At 26.0% G+C, this 19499-nt stretch overlaps 1 protein-coding gene across 2 annotated transcripts; it reads right to left on the bottom strand.

Annotated features, from left to right (window-relative positions):
- Window positions 1–7089: 7089 nt before the first annotated feature.
- Window positions 7090–18549, bottom strand: LOC112596244. Of its 2 annotated transcripts, XM_025341760.1 has the most exons (9): window positions 18030–18549; window positions 17098–17139; window positions 16813–16886; window positions 15800–15848; window positions 15279–15326; window positions 15082–15120; window positions 9193–9213; window positions 8952–8972; window positions 7090–7144 (listed from the first exon to the last, which is right to left on the bottom strand). In XM_025341760.1, exons 1-9 carry the CDS (start codon window positions 18082–18084, stop codon window positions 7119–7121), a joined length of 375 nt encoding a protein of 124 aa, XP_025197545.1. In that variant the 5' UTR covers window positions 18085–18549; the 3' UTR covers window positions 7090–7118. The 2 variants fall into 2 exon arrangements, with proteins under 2 accessions (XP_025197545.1, XP_025197546.1); XM_025341761.1 differs by lacking the exons at window positions 7090–7144; window positions 8952–8972; window positions 9193–9213 and adding an exon at window positions 14088–14150.
- Window positions 18550–19499: the final 950 nt, after the last annotated feature.

The raw sequence follows: 19499 nt of genomic DNA, 5'->3' as shown, positions 1-19499 counted from the left end.
TAAATAACACAATGATCTTAAATTATTAGATTAAAAAAATGAGGAATTTAATAATATTTTTATTTTTTTTTTTTTTTTTAGTGCATATTAAGTATAAACATTTTTAATATTGATCTTTTCTATAGCGTACTATACACGTAACTCGAAGTATACTACCATTGAGCAAATAGAGTTCTACATAACGTACTGTCTACGGTAATTGCATATGAGAAAAACACTAAACTGGATATCGCGTATATTAGAAAAACCCCATCTATCGATCGAAGTATATGTATAGACAGACATTTCGAACAAATTAAATTTGAGGTAGGTCAGGTAGAAGATATTATTAATTTGAAATGAGCCAGGGCAAGTACCGGGGAGTCAATTAATATTGAATTCAATTTTCTATATACAGTAAAACCTGTCTTGTGCGGAATTGCACGGGAACAATAAAAATTTCCGTTTTGGGCAGGTTTCCTTATAACTGAATAAAACGGAAAATTCCGTACTATAGAGTTACGATATACTGCACGATTAAAGTTGTAACATTTTCCAGTCAATAATAAAAATAAAAATATTAAAAATTAATAAATATCTTAGGCTACAATAAATTTTAATTTTTAGTAAATAATTATAACAACACTATTTTCTTTTTCACTTTCTTCGATTACTTTTATTTTTTCATTTAAACTTAAAAAAATTTTAGACATTGTGAGAACAAGTAGTTAAGACGATACGAAACGACGGGTAAACTTCGACTACGGTGACAATAATAAGCGCTAATTTATAGAATCAAGATAAAATTCTATGTTAAACTATTGAAATTTGCCGGGACCATAAAAAATTTCCGCACAGACCAAAAATCCGTCTTATCGAGGGTTCGCTTAAAATAGGTTTTATTGTATATCAGATATTTTAAAGGCAACATAAACATTAAACGTTGTTTTAAATCAGTAAGATTTGCACTTATTTTATTTTTATAGTTTTCCCTTTGGCGTTTTATTTCCTGATTAGTATAAAGAAGTACCAATCTAATTAATTCATCTGTTAAAAAGTTTGAAACATTCTTGGGGTGTGTATGCGGATTTTGCTAATGATGAAAGCCCAGGTAGAATATAATCAATATTTTTTGAGGAACTTTACCGTTAAAATGATCACACTCATTTTCCACACAAACCCATTTTTACTTACAATTTCCGAGGTATTTGAAATCATAAATATATTTTTATTTTTATCAGTTTATCTTTCATTTTGTCCATTATTACTACTTTTTTTTATGTAGAATTAATTTTTCTCTTCCGAGAAGTTGTTGCTGTTGGATGAGCTGCTATCTCTCTAATAACTTCACTAATCTCTCCGTCAATTTAAATATTATGATCAAGAGTAACACAGTCCGGATCCTCATCACAATCATCTACAAAATAATCAACCTCCATATCACTTTCTTCACCACTCTCATCATCAGAGAGTTCCCACAAAATATGAAAAATTCTTTAACTATCATCCATTGTTATGCCTAATAATTTTATATTAATTAATTAAATCAATACAATACATTATCAGCAACGATCCTTAAAATATACGTATACATTTTGGTGCGAATAGGTAAACATGCGTTTATTTTATGTAGTATTATTTACGTGTATGCATAAAACTTACTCCTAAATTCTTGCTTAAGGTTAAAATCATCAGCTGTGGAGGTAACACAAGGACAAAACAAATATTAAAAAATATACACAACTAACTAATAAAAGCATTTCTAGAATCACGAAACGATGTAATCATTATACACAGAGTGACTATATAACAAATATGAGATATGTGTAAAGTTTACGTATGATACTAAACTAAGATTAATGTACATTTTTGTATGTTACGTTAAAGTTATTGTAGCCAAAGTAAATCGAGAATTCTTATTTTAGTTGACAATGACCCATTGACGTTATTTTTACATCGAAAATTTTGCAATACACTTGCAAATGAAATTTTCTTCCGAAAAATAACATAGCACCTGACTCTGCGATTGCGTCTTAACGTCTTTGTTCGAGTTTGGAAAACGTGATTAGTGAATTTTCTAAGCGTATAGATCATTCATAGTTATCAGGAAACGTGCCAAGTCAGCTTAAAGATAGTAGTGTGCAATAAATGTATAATATGTACAAATTAATACGTTGACGACGAATGAAAATTATTGTATATAAATTATGTATCTTAAGTTTCAGTTTCAATACACTAAAGAATATCATATAAATACGAGTTACGTAAATTATAAAATTATATTAAAAACTTTTATTTTTATTAAATTAAAATTATAGAAAATATTAAATATCACATCAGATTAAATTAAATTAATATATTATTAATTGTATCTTTTATTTTTTATTTTAAATTTCAAAGAATAAAATGCATTTGATCTATTTATATTTTTCATAATCTAAGTTTTACTAATAATATCTTAGTAAAAGTCCATCAGTATAATAAAATGATTCAAAAAAATATAGTGTATTAGTTTTCTTACTCAATGCATATGATTTTATGATATTCATATATTCATTAACTGTCAATAAAAAAATAATATTTATGATATTACTACCTACAACAAAAAGGTTTTCAATTTATATTCTGAACGGAGTGATGAATGTATTGATTTTACAATAATGTGTTTTTTTTTTTTTTGTTTTCGTGTACAGCATAAGTAGTTGAAATAATGCTTCAATTTTAAACTTCGATGGTGGTTTCGGATGGCAATTTGAATATCCTTGGTGCATTATAAAGGTAAAAAGTAAACATTTTCAAACAGTTTTCAAAAATATCGAGAAAAACAAAAATAAAGTGACGGTGAAACGGGAATATTTATGCAAAACCAGTTTTCGAACAAATCGATTTTTTAATACGGTTGTAATTCAAAAACTTATCACTGTAAATACTTGAAATTTTTACCAAATGTTTATGTTTGTGTTATCTATATACAGTTAACTTTCAAAAAATTTTGACTTTTTTAAGTTATATATAGATCACTGAGTTACAGATTTTTATGAGAATTTTTTTTTGATGTGTCGATAAAAAAAATTTGGATGACCAAAAATTTTTGAAAATTTATTACAAGGTTCCTTATGAGTTTTTCTTATTTTAACTAAAAAAAATTAATAATCGTAACGATAATGATTTATCCTCAAACGATTTTAAATATTTATTAATATTCAAAAAGTATAATTCGTAGACACTTGAAAATGTTACCAGTTATTTAGATTGGCATTTTTTTTATATGATTTAATTTTCAAAATATTTTGACTTTTTTTGAGCTATTTATAGACAACTGAAATTTTCAATTTTTCTGAAAATTTTTTTTTGAAGTGTCGATAAAATTTTTTTGTCCCAATAAAAATATTTGAAAATTTAATACAAAGTTACTCATAAGTTATTCTTATAGTGATCAAAAAATTTTAAACATACATAAGAACAATTTTTTTTATTAGCATTTGAAGTCTAAATATTGACAAAAATTTGTCAAAACCATGAATATATGCAAACTATTTTGTAGGTATAATTCATAAAAATTAATAATTAATTGATTAAAAAATTACTTTTATAAATGCGTCCTAATTGAAAAATAAAATATTTGTTTCAAAATAGAATGTATGACAATATTTAAGTATAATATATCCTAGACTAACAAATCATTTTCGTTCAGAATCGTTTTTCGTATACAATGGTACCTATAATTGCATTCAAATTTAACCTAACCTAGTCCCCTAATGTATAGCAGAGCGGTACTCACTTGTCCGCTTTTTTACATTTTATAAGTAGTGTTTTAATTTTTTTTTTCTGATATATTACAGTGATCTTTAACATATTTACATATTACGCTATTTTAACTAGGGAAGCTAGCATATTATAACCTATATAAATTTATACAAATAAAATTAGTTAAATTTTGACCTGTCACGAATCTTAATGTCCCATACGGACTTCTAATTTCAAGAATGTGTATTTTCGTTAAATAATTATATACTTGTAAAGAAAATACTTTTTTTTAAATATTATTATAATTATTATAACTATTATTATCATCAAACATTGATAAGATGATAAAGTGATAAGGCTTTTTTTAAGATTTTTATTCAAGCAAATCGATATTAATATTGTTTTTTTTTTTTAATTGTTAATAAGTGACAATAATAACATAAATTTTTGTTTCTTTTGTTTTTACAGGTAAATTTGTTATTATTTGTAAAATGTAATTAATAAATAATAAATATCTTTTGTTTTTACAGAGAAACCAAGTGTTTACTATTATCGTTTAACAATTTTTAGCATCATTATATACTTATTATAAAAGCCGATTGAAAGATTATCTGAATATGTATTTTCGTTAAATAATTATACACTTACTAAAAAACCAGTATGTAATTTCTTCTGTATATAAATTTAAAATTTGAAAAAAATAATGTCAATACAAAAACGTTTTTATGCTATTTTCATGAAGGATATTCTTAACAATAATTGTTAAACATTTATTATTCAGTTCCTAATATATTATAATTAAGTTTGAACAAGATAATGCATAACTATAATAATATCACTATAATTAATTAAAATGTTAAACTGAAGTAATTTATTATGTTTGGAATTAAATTTGATTACAGTTAAAATAGGTTGTCATCAAATTTTTTATTAGATAATTATAATTTATATTATACAATGATATGAATTACAAATAATGCTTAAATATAAAGTGAGCCTTTTATGACAGCTTATACAAAAGCATATTTTATTGTACTTAAAAAAATACTTGAAATAGTCAATTATTATATTCATAATTAAATGATTGATTGATGAAATGTTTTGTAAATTTAGATGGTCTGTTATTTTATATGGTTAACTATCATAGAAACAATAAAATGAGATTATATTATTTATTAGATTAAAGAAATTACTAATTTTAAGTCAATTAACTTACTTTCACATTCTAAGATTACAAATAAATTATAAATCAAACGTATTTAGTTCATTTATATTTACAGTAAAACTACAGAATAAAATTATAATTGTTTTTTTTTTTTAATGCCATTGCATATTATTTATAATAAAGTTTTATTTTGAAGATTTGAATGATTGTTATTAGCTACTAGTAAAATTAAGTAAATCTTTAAATGTTGATATAGCTTAAAATTTATTTCAGCACATATTGTTATGTTATATTATCAATGGTAAAGATTAAAAATATATAATTTTATTCTTTAAGAGTGACCAAATAGCTTTATATTACAAGTGTTATTTTGGTTTAGTTTTTTTCTATTTTTAATCAGTCAAGAATTAGTTACAAGTGTCACTATGTTCATAATTGTAATAATCAACATCTTCGACAAAATACCTTGTCCAACAAAACATGTCGTGTTCGCCGACGATTGCTATATCTATTGCAATGGGAATATCATAGAAACCACGTTAAACATTACTACAAATCTTCCAAAACGGGTACAAAGAAACCGGATTTAAATTTTCTCTTGCCATAAGTCAATGCTTTGTCATTTTTATGACAACCTTAAATGTACATCTTATTTAAAACAACTTAAAAGTATCTGTAAACCTAACATTAGTACAATCAAACTTTATCCCACCGCACCTGGGGAGTAAACCAAAAGTCACTCATTATATACTAATCTCTTATTTTGTCCAAAATCAGATACGGATCTCAAATATACAATACAGCTAAACCAAACCTCCTCAAGATACCTGACCCTATCCACAATGAAGGAATCCGATTAGCTATTGGCGCATTCATAACAAGCTCAATCTACAGCATTCTAAACTATGTCGGTGAAATTTCTCTTTAACTTCAAAGAGACTAAGACGCACTAAACTGCATTCTCAAAAGGACCAACTACATAGAATAAAAAAATACAAAACCATTTTCAACAAACACGTCTTATCTCCAATAAACCCAGAACACTATAAATCCTCATCGATACGCAAAATATTTAACAAACTTTAACAATCAATGGACATCCACACAACAGTTTTTAATTGAATTTAGTTTTGAGTTTTAGCACCTTGGAAATGAGAACTAAAACTATATACCGAACTTATCGACTTCGACAAAAACGAAACAAAAAATGTTATAATTATCTATCATTTTAAAAACAATTTAAAAAACTTTTATAACAAAATGTATAGGTACTGTATATTATTGATTCCTTTTTTTAACTAAATAGAGTAAGTTTAACACATAAATTATTTGTACTTGTTTATGTACACTGAGTTTTGATTGTATTGTTAGATATAAGTAAAGTTTTTATATTTAATTCTAAAAAGTATTTTTTAGGTGCATATATTGATTTTGATTATGACGTGTGTACATTTTTTTTTTTTTTAATGTTGCCCAGTGATAATTGCTATAAATATCTACTGTAAGCAGTGACTCTATTAGTGCTTTATCAGATCTAAAAAAATTATCCACGAACAATAAAATACCTAACCCAAAATATTCAAGCAACATTAATACAAATCAACAAAAAAAAATATTAAAGTTATGAGGGAATCTTCTCACATTGGTATTAAAGAGAATAAACAAACAGACAAATATGCCGATTTCGCAACGAAAAAAATTCTCAATCCTATAATAAACAACATAAATAACCATTTTATCTTGGCAGAATTACTGGTGTTCAATACCAAATATCTACTCTACTAACTTAAAAGCATTAAATAACAATCGAAAAATAGCACACCCCTTCATACCTCAATATACGTCAAGACATAGCAATCACTCGAGTTAGAATTGGACACTCCTTACTCATACACTCATTTTTAAACAGCCAAAAGCCTCAATTAATCTGCGGAACAGACAACCAAATATTTAAAATAAATCACACACTGTAGGTATGCACACTATATACCTTAAAATTCCATATAATATTGAAAAATCAATCGACGAGAACAAAACTTTGAAAATAACTACATTCTTAAATTTAACAAATATTATTAAATATTGTAAATAGGTGTAAACCAAATCAGTTAACTAAATGTAACACATAGTTTTAAGGAATACTATGTTTGTGTAAAAATAAGACAAACTAAAATCCATTGCTATTGAAGCCTTATTTCAAATAATAATTATAAAAAAATATAGTCAATCATATCATGAACTTACTGTTTAAAACTGTGAAATTATAAAAGTAAATCATAAAATATATTTTTATAATTATTAACAAATTTATTAATACACTGCCATTTTTAATTTAGAATACAGTGAATCAGTGAATTCAGTAACATTATAAATAATTGTTAATTTGTATTTTTAAATAATGCAATTTCAGTTAGGCACGTGTCATTGGATTAATACGTTCATCGTTTAAAAAAAATATATTTCAATGGAATTACACCAAATAATATAACTGTCGAAAGAAACTAAGGTCTTCTATTCAATCGACAATAATATTCCTACCATAAATAAAATTGTCTTCCTGTAGTAAGTAAATAATACTTTGTAAAAACAAAGTTGAGGATGAAATAAATATAATATTTCTTTCATTGATTTTTCCAATAAAATACAAATATACAGTAAAGGCGATATCGTGCCCGTCACGATTACGATTAATCGATTAATGGCCTTAAAGAGCATTATTTTTATATTATTTGCATTACAGTTTTTTCCTCACTTGTCTAGTATTACGGTCGATATATAAAAACGACTATATGAGTTCATGAATCAATTATTTTATATTATACATATAATTTATAGTGTGTATTGTATACGGAGTAGTATTTATTAATTATAATTATTTTTATGTGGTTGGTACCTAAAGATATAATTTTATACCATACTTTGGGTAATACCACAATACAATATGATACACAAGAAAAACAGACCATCCAGTAATAACATCAAACCCGTTAGTTTTTTTTTCTAATTAAACTTTAATGGTTTGTTAACCATAATCATTTATTTAATTAATCTCTGCACAATTTTCTTTTAAAACGACATGGGGGAATTTCTTGAATGTGAATTAAATGCAAGGTCAGCAATTAAAGGATCATTTAAGTTGGTAATCGATAGTTATATTACCATTATTAAATATTAGACGGTCAGAGACTGTTGTAAGAAGTCTTATTTGCAGATGTTGTAGTGATTTAATTGAGTATAATTAATTATAAGTCAAATCAAGTAAACTTTAAAAAGTAGATTTAGATCAAAATCAATTTTAGATCTTATTATGAATATTCTAACGTCAAGGTTATGTTTAATGAAGTTATCATTATATTCTTTAAATTTGACCAAATAGCTTTATATTACATATTTTTTTTAAATTTTAAACAAAATAAAATAGTCAATACTATTATGAATTTACTTTTACCCTTTACGAAAGTATAAAAGTAAATCATAATTACATATTATATACATATAAATAGTTATTAATTAAAATTATGATAAATGGTTTGTGATTGAAATTTTTCTTAGAGTCCTGAATAGTTTTTTAGATTATATGTTACAAGATTAAAAAAAAAATACATATTTATGACTGATGTTTATTGGTTACACACCTAGTTATATTAAAAATAGAAAAATTCATGAAATTCTTAATTTATGAAATATTCATCAATTACTTCAAATATAAAAACACTTCTCATCGAAAACAAAATCATTTACCACTTTTTTATTTAATTATGAATCTACTAAGGTACAAGAAATTTATATTTGCCCAATGATGGAGTTGACAATAAAAATACCGAATTAAACATAGCAAGAACATAATATTATTTAAATAATTCTTTATTTATAACTGTTTAATATCTTATAAAAAAGTTATATTTTAAAATGTATACACAACTCCTATCGTAAAAGATTTGTATAATTTTAGGGGTTTCAATGGATTTAAAATTATAATAGAAGAATTAGATATTAAGTAAAGTATATTTTTATGTGAGTAAAAATATGACTGTAGTGATAAACAAATGTGTGAACTTACATAAATACGCCACGAGTTTCTCTATAAAACATATACAATAAAGTAATTAAAATTGTTTTTTGTTACAAATTATTTTTAATGATAAATTTGTAATGTATTTTTTTATTTAATGTTTCATAAAACTTAACATTAATAGTTAGTAAATACAAGTCATAATAATAAATAACATTTTAAAATTAATAGATAATTTTAAACATGTATTACGATTAAAAATAAATGTAATATAATAATACATACGTACTTATACACTTTCGTTCTCTCACTTTAAAAATATATTAAATGAATGTTAGTGTTATTTTATAATAGTTCTTACGCTATAATTGATTTTAGAATAAAAATTAACTAAAGTATAGAAATTAATTAATTTAAATATTTAGCTAAATATTTGATATATTTTAAAAATATAAATTAGTTTTATTATTAATTCACTTCATGATAAATCAAACGTAGCACCGGAAAGTTTATGTATAATAATTTAAAGTATTTAAAAATAAAAATAAAAATAATCCAACGCTAAGTAAATGACCAATAATGGATGAGTAAAGGGTATACATTTTATTGATTTAATAAGTTCACAATCATAGGAATAGTAAGAAAATCTAAAAACATTTAATTTGTGATGTGTAGAACAAGGATTTTGAAGACTTGCATTTTTTTCTTAATGTGATATGCAGTTTTAAACAGAAATTTAATTGGTGTCATTGTATAACAAATTTTTATAATGTGTAATTTTTATTTTGTATTTTAATATGTTAAATACAGTTGTATTTAATAGATAATTTTTACAAAATTTACGTTAATTTTGTGTATTTTAACTCATTTTTATTTATTTTTAGTTTTTTTTTTTTAATATGTGTTGTACATATAAGGTAATCCCTATTATCAACACCAATCCATTGATAAAAATATAATATTATAATTAATTGTCAATTTATTTGATAAGATGAAATATCAAACATAGTTTGTGCGCGGAAGAGATTTTACATCGCCGCGAACATTCGTTTCAAATTAAACAGCTTCAATTACATTTGACCATTCATACTACCGATAAGGCGAGTGAATAAAATACACGATCGATCGCACAAGTTTAATTTTAGGCGATCATTCAAAATCGCATCCACGAGTGAACTATTCGCCTAGTGTGTAAAGGCGTTATAGACATATTATGAAAGCTTTAGTAGTGAAAACCAGAATATGACACTTAATTATGATGTTCTACACCGATACTGAACACATAATATTACGACTAATAATAAAAAGATATTCAACTTTAAAAATCTTTAAAATGCCAAAAACTAAGTCAACAGTAGAAAGCCGAAGTACAAAGTTTCTCCTCATATAAAAACAATTTATCAGATCACCGACGCAGTTTCCTGTTTGAAAATCTTAAGAACCATCAAATTGTGTAATGCAATATTATGTGTACAGATGAAAATAAATATAATATATCATTCATTCAACTATTTGAATTCATAATTTTATTGATTTTTCCGAATAATTTTATCAGGAATCGGATGAACTAACAAGTCAACTCAAATTTGAGTACCTATATTAGTTTAATTATCTTTTTAAACAAATTATTACCTGTTTTATGTAATATAAAAATGAATAAAAAATAATTAACAATTTATCATATTTATAATTTTAAAATAAAATTCTCTAATTTTGAATTTTTGACCATTTTGCATATTTTTATAGTGAATTTTTATTTATTTTTAAGTCATTAAAAACTTAGCTTTAGTAATGAGTAGGACACGGATGTTGTTGCATTTGCAACTTTTCTTCTACCTTTCCAATTATTTATTGCTAAGTAAGTTTTAAATACGTTTCATGTAGGTACAAATTCAAATCTAAAAGTTTTAAGTGCAATTTTCGGAATTTTTGGAATTTTATTGGAATTTTGTTGAATTTAATCATTTTTACAACTATTTTAGCTATATTCGAAACTCAACAGTCGTATAGATAAGATAATACTTAAATATCTCCAGTATATAGTGATAAATTATTACTTTATTACTTTTTATTATCTTTATTCCGATAATATGAAGATAATAATTTTGTAAAATGTGACTGTTTGACTTTTCTTATCTGTTCTTCAGTCACTCCGTGAATTTTGATATATCGTGTTCTGTTACTGTTCTGTAAATATGCCGAAAATAAGGCCAACTAATTCCACTGTTTTCAAAAAATACGTTATAGAATTTGGTGAGAATGTGTTTTCATGTGATGAATCAGTACTTTTTTGTAAATTGTGCGAAACAAAAGTAAATGCTGAACGGAGGTATACAGTTACACACCATATTGAAACTACAAAGCACCAACGGGTGGTTAATCAACAAAATACCACTAAAACGTCTATATCGCAACTTCAGGTAACAACATTTACAAAAAAATCATAATTTTCTAAAGACTTGTGTAAGGCCATGTTATCCGCCAATATTCCGTTACATAAAATTAATAACTCAGAATTTTGTTTATTTTTAGAAACATATTCGAATAGAGACATTCCGAGTGAATCTACGTTACGCAAAAATTACGTAGATGAGGTGTACTCCAACACTTTAAATAAAATAAGAAACAATATAATAAAGGGAAATAAAATTTGGGTCTCAATTGATGAGTCCACAGATGTTAATGGAAGATATGTGGCTAACGTTGTGATTGGAACACTTCAAACAGACCAACCAGGAAAAGTGTATTTATTAAATACAGAAATTCTCGATAAAGCAAATTATTCAACAATAACAAAATTATTCCTTCTTTGGCCCGATGGCATTCGTCACGACGACGTCCTTCTGTTTCTTAGTGATGCAGCTCCATATATGATAAAAGCAGGGACTACAATTAAAGCACTGTATTCAAAAATGATCCATGTCACCTGCTTAGCCCATGGTATACATCGAGTTGCAGAAGACATACGAGGAAAATTTCCAGAAATAGATAAACTCATTGCTAAAATTAAACAAATATTTTTAAAAGCACCAAGCCGAATTATTCTTTTTAAAAATAAAGTACCAGATACACCATTACCACCACAACCTATTATCACACGCAGGGGTACATGGCTTGAGGCTGCATCAAACTATTGTAAATATTTTAATGAGGTAAAAAGTGTTGTGCAAGAACTTGATCCTGACGAAGCTGTTTCAATTAAAGTTTCACAAAATACTTTTACCCAGATTTCAACTTCGGCCGATTTAATATTTATTCACTCGAACTACGGATTTCTGCCGGACGCGATTTCAAAATTAGAAAATCAAGGACTTCCAATAGTTGAAGCTATTGGAATAATTAAAAATGTTCAAAATAAATTAGAAAATATATTTTGTGAAATAGGAATTTCAGTCCATGAAAAATTCAAGAAAGTTATTGAAAAGAATACCGGATTTGAAACTATTATTAAAATAAATGATATACTCACTGGACAAGGAAAATGTTTCGATGGTTTACCAGAAGACTTGACAATAAACGATATAGCTTATTTTAAATACGCTCCGCTTACATCAACCGACGTAGAACGAAGTTTTTTCAAGATATAAAAACTTATAGGCTCCAAATCAAAGAGCGTTCGAATTCGAAAATTTAAAACAAACACTTATAGTCCAATGCAATAAGGTTTAAAATTTAAAATATTTAATATGTTTAGAATACGCATAGATTATTAATTAATAATTATTATTATAAAATGTTAAAAATATATTTTTTTGGCAGAATTAAAATAAAACATCTATAATTTATAACGAAACGCTGTAATTTTTAGTGCAATTTTTAATATTTTAAGTGCAATTTTCGGTGTTTTTTAGTGCAATAATGCAATCAATTTTAGTAGTTTTTTTTACTACTACAACATCCGTGCTCTAGTGATGAGTTTATAATATTCTGGTTTCTGTTATCATTTTTGTTTCTGTTTTAAGCTGTTTTTATTACGTAATTTATTATATTCTAACATTAGCTCGAATATTTATTATCTATTTAACTATTTACGTCAATGTCTAATCAATATTTACATTGTTAATATACTATTGCTTAAATGCAAGCAAACTTTAAGTTTTGAGCGTGCCCATCAAGAAATTAAATTTTATAATATGTATGAAACACAGTAAAATTATTACAATAAATATAATATTAATTATTATATACTTTAAAGTGGACACTTATCATATTCACTCATTATTATTATTATTATTATTATTATTATTATTATTATTTCTTTTTTAACAGAAAAACTCAATTTACAAAATGGTATACATGTATCTACATTATGTAGTAAATAACAGATATAACAAAAATTATAGCATGTACGAATAATATTAAAATTCACATTTAATTTGTTTACGCCATCAGTACTTGTTGGAGCATTTTGTTAGACGACTCGCGTGATGTATGGGAATATGTATTACATTATTTAGTAATAGATACAGTAAATTACTAATTATTTTATCAGTATATTATAGTACAATATGTAACGAATTTATACAAAGACGTCTCTTTGGACAATATCGGAATAATAATAATAAAAGAATGATATACATATAAAATACACAAAAGAAATACAATATGGAAATATGATATAAATAAATAATAATAAATAATAATACATTAATATATATAAATATATATAATGACGATGACAGTAGATACAATTAACGGTCGAATACGGCGAGGAACACGGATAAAATATCATGATTTCAGGTCGTTGAACTCACCACGACGTTAATTTGATGTAAATTTTAAACGCTGGACGCACAACGTTTTACGTAATCGTATGTCATTGACTAAGAACAGATACGTGTAGACTTAAAATACGACGGGTAGTGTAGACATCTCAAACTCGCACACAGAAAATATTAGCACGTGGTGCACAAAAATCACGTGGTATTAAAAGATACGCACAGCGTCACGCCGACAAATGTACCGGACGACGGTTGCGAAATAAAAATAAAAGTAGAAACGGTCGCCGAAGAATCGGTGGTCAGAGACGTTGGTGCAAAAAATTCATATTATTTAAATACAATTAATCTAGCAAAATACACATTATGCAGTACTTATTTAATTTTAGAGCCATAATTAACAATTAACTAAAATTAATAACCATAGTATTTCCTTTATCCATTAGTATATACTATATTGGCAGGTGATTATTTTAAGTATGTTGTAAAACCATTATTAATTCAGGAATTTCATTAGTTTCTAGTAGATCTGTTATAAATTAAAAAAAAAAAACGATTAAATTCGTTCCAAAAAATAAAAGTGTTGTATACAGATATTTAAGAGTTTTAATTAAATTAAATAATAAAAGTTACTTTTACCTATGATTTTGTATTTTTATATCTGTTACTTTTAAAGACATGTCGTTGAAGAAGTCGATCCATTCTTTAAATCAGGCTGTACATGCCACATTTAATATTTTTAAGGTGTTTTATTTTTATATTTTTTTTAACGATAGTTAGGTACTTGAAAAACCACGTCAAAATCTAATAATTTAAGTCCCTAATAAAATATAAGGTATTCTCAAAAAAATGGCACTTAATGATTGAGACAGATAAAAGACAAATAATTATTGTTATATTAACTGAACATAAAATACGTATATTTTCAATGTAGTTCAATGACTGAGCATAAATAAACATGTTAAAATGTTTACGTCACACTATACTGACGTCAATGATATTAATCTTGAACAATAAACATTGATTTAGTTTTAAAAATTGATGTTGTACTCGTATAAATATTCTTATTATTTTTATCTTATTATAGGATATTCAAAAACTAAAAGCTATAATATCCAATACAAACTCAATAATATTACTGTATTTTATTTTAAATATATAACCAACTCACAAATTTACAAATTCGATATTCGTCCAAAACTCATAATTTTCCGCTATAAAGTTTAAGTTCGTATATTTTGACAACATTTGATATTTAAATAAAAACAGCTCTCATTCATTTAACGATTCTTATTTATTTTTTTTTTGTTAAAAGTATAAACCGTAGAACTTTCCACTACTGCGCATATTGTTTATGTTTGATAAACTCATACCTTTTTTTTGGTATAAAACGTAGGATGGAAAATGTATACTAAAACAGTTTGAATTTATTTTATGTACATGTTTATACTTTTACTCACTTTGTTCTATACAAAATTCTCTTGGAATTAACACGGGAGCTGTAATAAATGAATAAAAAAACTGTGATATTTGATCCTTATTCACTTGATACATAATAAAAATAAAAAATAAATCATAAAAGTTCAACACGTTTAAAACAATTTTTATAATTAATAAACACTTATAAAAACTGAAACATTTTAAGAATAATACATACGCCTAGGTTTAAAACTTTTACATTCATAGTAGTACGCGTGTATATATTCTGTCAAAAATTGTAAATATTATAAATAGTTATAATCTATATATTAGTTTCCTTATTTTTAACAGTATTTTTAAAAATATGTGTCAAATTCTACGTGATAATAATACAATACAAATGTTTTCATCAATGACAAAAATAAAATTAGGATTCCCGTTATCTAGACAAAATTATCTGGCTATCATTAATTAACTATTACACTCAAACTTGCTTATTACAATAATTTGTGAATATATAACAGCAATAAAATATTTTTAAAATTTCCTAATTATATCGTCTATATAACATTATAATAAGATATTAAAAATGTTTGCCTGAATGTACTTTGGGTAAACAGTCGATAGTTGTAACAAGCAACAGGTTTTTTTAACCAACAAAACCCTGATTAATTGAATAATTTAAAACTTTGGTTATGACATAATATAAAAGATAATTGTCTATAGCGATTAGGTATCAAAATGCATTAAATAACATACTACGAATCATATTATCATCCATCAGTGATTCACCATACTTTATTCTTTGCTGGAAACAAAATAAAACACAATAAATCTTTGATTTGTAATTTTAGCAATAAAATTCCATGAAATTGAAAAAAATGAAGATTTTCTCCATAATCATCATTGCATAATTTCAAAAAACAAAAAAAAAATACTGAACTACAAAAAGCAGAATGTGAGTTAAATTCTGTTTGTTACTAATTATTCAAATACCTATCTAAAGTTAACAACATCTTCTTTTGTTTAACTTTCATTGTGTGAAACTTGTTGATAATCGATAATGATTAATACCTTGTTTTTCTAGTGTCTTACTTGCAATGGTTATATACAGTAAGTATTTAAATTCAATAAGGTAACATCTAAAGCGTTTTTTTTTTTTTATTTTATCGTCTAATAATTGGAGTAAATTATTGACATACTGAATAATAAAATCAATTATGATATCGTTATCAGGTATCATTTTTATAATTGGTTAGTCGAAGGAATGTTTATAAATAAAAATAAACGTTAAGACAGATGTAAATAAACAATTTATAGAACTATACTTAAATTATGGTAAATATCATCCGTATTTTAAAGAAATATTTTGAAGAAAAAAATATTGAAATTGCTTTGAAAATTATAATTGATTTATTATAATATTATTGTTCTCATTCTCATTTACAAAGTTTTAAAAAATAATCAATACTATGCTAGCGTTAGTTTTTTAATATGCCAATTAGTTTCTAAGGTTTTCAAATAAATAATTTATAATATTACATTTTGAAAGTTTTGATTTAATGTGGATTGAGTGTAGATTATTTCTTATAATTATTAATTTCGTTTTATAAACATTAAGTATTTATGTAGATATTAAAAGAACTATAATGACTGTTTGTTTGATTTTTTATCATAAAAACTAAAAACAAAAAATTATATATATAGTTTAGATTTAAACAAGACAGTTTAATTGATGAGTATAACATTTTAAATAAATTTACAAAACTTACCTCATTTGATATATCTTCGGTTAACCTTTGTGATACAGCTTCATCAAATTTTTTGAATCCCAAATTAGTAGTTACTAATATTTCATAATTATTATCCACAAATATGAGTTACCAAAAAATGAATAGAAAAAAAAAAAAATGTTAAATTGTATTCATTTATTATATAGATTTACGATATACACTGTATAGGGTGTAACAGTATATTATATGTTTTAATATTTATTTTAAGCGTAGGCATCAGAAATATTTTAAAGATATAAATTGTAACCTCACTAAATTACTTACTAAACATCATTGCAAAAGCGTAATTTATAAATGTCATGTTATCTACATAAATATATAAATACATCAGATGCTTATTACACCCTCGAATTATACGCAGATTTATGTATTGCACAATTTTAATTTTAACATATTTTGCAAGAAGTCCCATCACTGGAATGATTTTTCGTTCAAGTCACCAGTCCCTCTTTACTTTACTTTATTTTAATTTTATTTTTATATTTTTTTAACAACAATTATGCTTAATTTAAAAATAATATATTTACAGATTGTAAAATAAAACAAATTAAACAAAAAAAAACATAAATTGAATACACATAATATGTAATAATTAGGTTTTGGAATTTTTAGAAATTTTATTTTTTTAACTGATTGTAAATTTTAATTATATAACAAAACATCTATTTATGAAACTTTTCATTTGAATTTTTCGACGTTTTAAAAATTTTGGATCATATTTTTATTTAAGTGAATTTTTAATCAAATTCTGTCAATTGTTATTGAGAACATATTTTTTATTTTCCACGGGCTCTATGAACGTCAAATTTATTTTTTACACAAGCTGTATGCGGCTTATAGTTAACGATTCGATAAAATAAGGCAATATTGTTATTTATTTGTGAGATAATATCAGTTTATCATTCACGAATTTCCAGATTAAATTGGTTAATTAATAATCTTAGTAGATTATCGTCGTTTAGTACCTTTTCGATGTTTGCGAGGGTACTACACTTTTATTATTTTAATTGCATATTTTATTGTATTTTAGAAATTTTAAAAGAATTTTTGAAGCTTTTCATAGTTTTTAATTCTCAGACATGGTAATAATTATAAAATAGTTACACCTATTTAATATGATTAATATATAATAAAAATAACAAAAATTGATTTGATAACACTTATTTTTGTTACTATAAATTAGTATAGGTACTTACAAGCAAACCCGACTACTTTTAAATTGTCTGTTATTTTGTTTCCAATATTAAACATATAATATAAGTAAACATAATATTGAATTAAAAATTATTTCATGAAAATTATAGAATAAGTAGGTAACCACTTGATGTACATTAAATTCCAAATGTAATTCATCAGTTTTATCGAGCAGGGCTCGGGATTTAATACGCATACATATGCATAATAAAATATCAATTTTGAATTTGACGCCCTTATAAGTATAGAAAAAAAAAATATGAATCGAATCCAATTTCTTCTATCTATTTCTTAAACAAATATGTAAATGTATAAAGTCCCAATTCCTGGTTTTCAATGTGTCAGAAAGTTAATCTAATATATATATATATATACTAGCTGACCCGGCCACGCGTTGCTGTGGCTAAAGTTTTTGTTATATTACATTAAGAGGAACAATAAGAGAACATCAGTCACGGAGTCCACTATGCTTTTTCACACAGATGGTATTTGTAAAAAAATATGGTGATCTCCTTATTTGACTTTCTACTACTATAACCCTTTATACAATGAAATTATTTATCAACAAATGAAAATGCATGTGATAAGCAAATCACTGGATTGGATTTAGAAGGATGACTGTTAAACAATTATTAAGTATATTCTTACACTATGTCATGCAATCATACGGTACAAAATAAATTTATCATTATTTTTCATTATTTTAAAAATATAAGTATATTGGTATAATACAGTAAAAAATGCGCGTAACTGCGTGAATAGGAAGGCAGACTCTTTCATGCAGGGTCAGCCAGTTCTTTCCAAGGTGCCCTGAGACACCTCAACCTGTTTGCCTGTAACTCGCGGAAGGGTTCTTCCGGCAGTAATCCCGAGTTGCCCGGGTCACCGGGCGCCACCACCTGGCGCGCCATAAGGACCGCCGTCCAGAGCCCGACGGATTATCGCCTGACGTCACCCTTCACTAGGCGTCTCCCACATACCACGAGTCCTTCTCATGTGCCTTCCCAGGTGCGGAGCGTGAGTCCGTGAGTCCACGCGGTCCGCCTCGGGCAGACATTCCCGGGCATCGAGGCGCTAGTTAGCGTCTGACCTGCATGGGGCACTTGGTCCGATGGCAAGGTTAACCCGCGTTCAGGCCCGTCGAACTCGCCTGTCAAGCAAGTCGGTCGGGGCAATGCCGTGTGTACCGCGACGATCCTTTGCGCAGCGTAATACGGTTTGATCTTTATCGATCAGGATTGCGTTTCCGTGCTTATCTTATCTCAAGCCCGGAGCCGGCTGAATACGTGCACGTGCTGCCTCGATGGGTTCTGGCGCCTTATGTTCGAGCCTTCGGCTGGCAAACACGTCCAGGGATGGATCCACCATTCGCCTCGCGATTTCTCCGTCACCCTGAGGCCGGGCATTCAATCCGTCCTGAGGTATCCGCGTTCCTCGCTCCCGCTAGAGCAATACGTAACCAACGGCTACCA

The sequence above is a fragment of the Melanaphis sacchari genome, unplaced genomic scaffold (assembly GCF_002803265.2).
Source record: "Melanaphis sacchari strain LSU unplaced genomic scaffold, SCAv2.0 Contig311_pilon_pilon, whole genome shotgun sequence".
NCBI lineage: Eukaryota > Metazoa > Arthropoda > Insecta > Hemiptera > Aphididae > Melanaphis > Melanaphis sacchari.
This window is presented reverse-complemented; position numbering and strand designations above follow the sequence as displayed.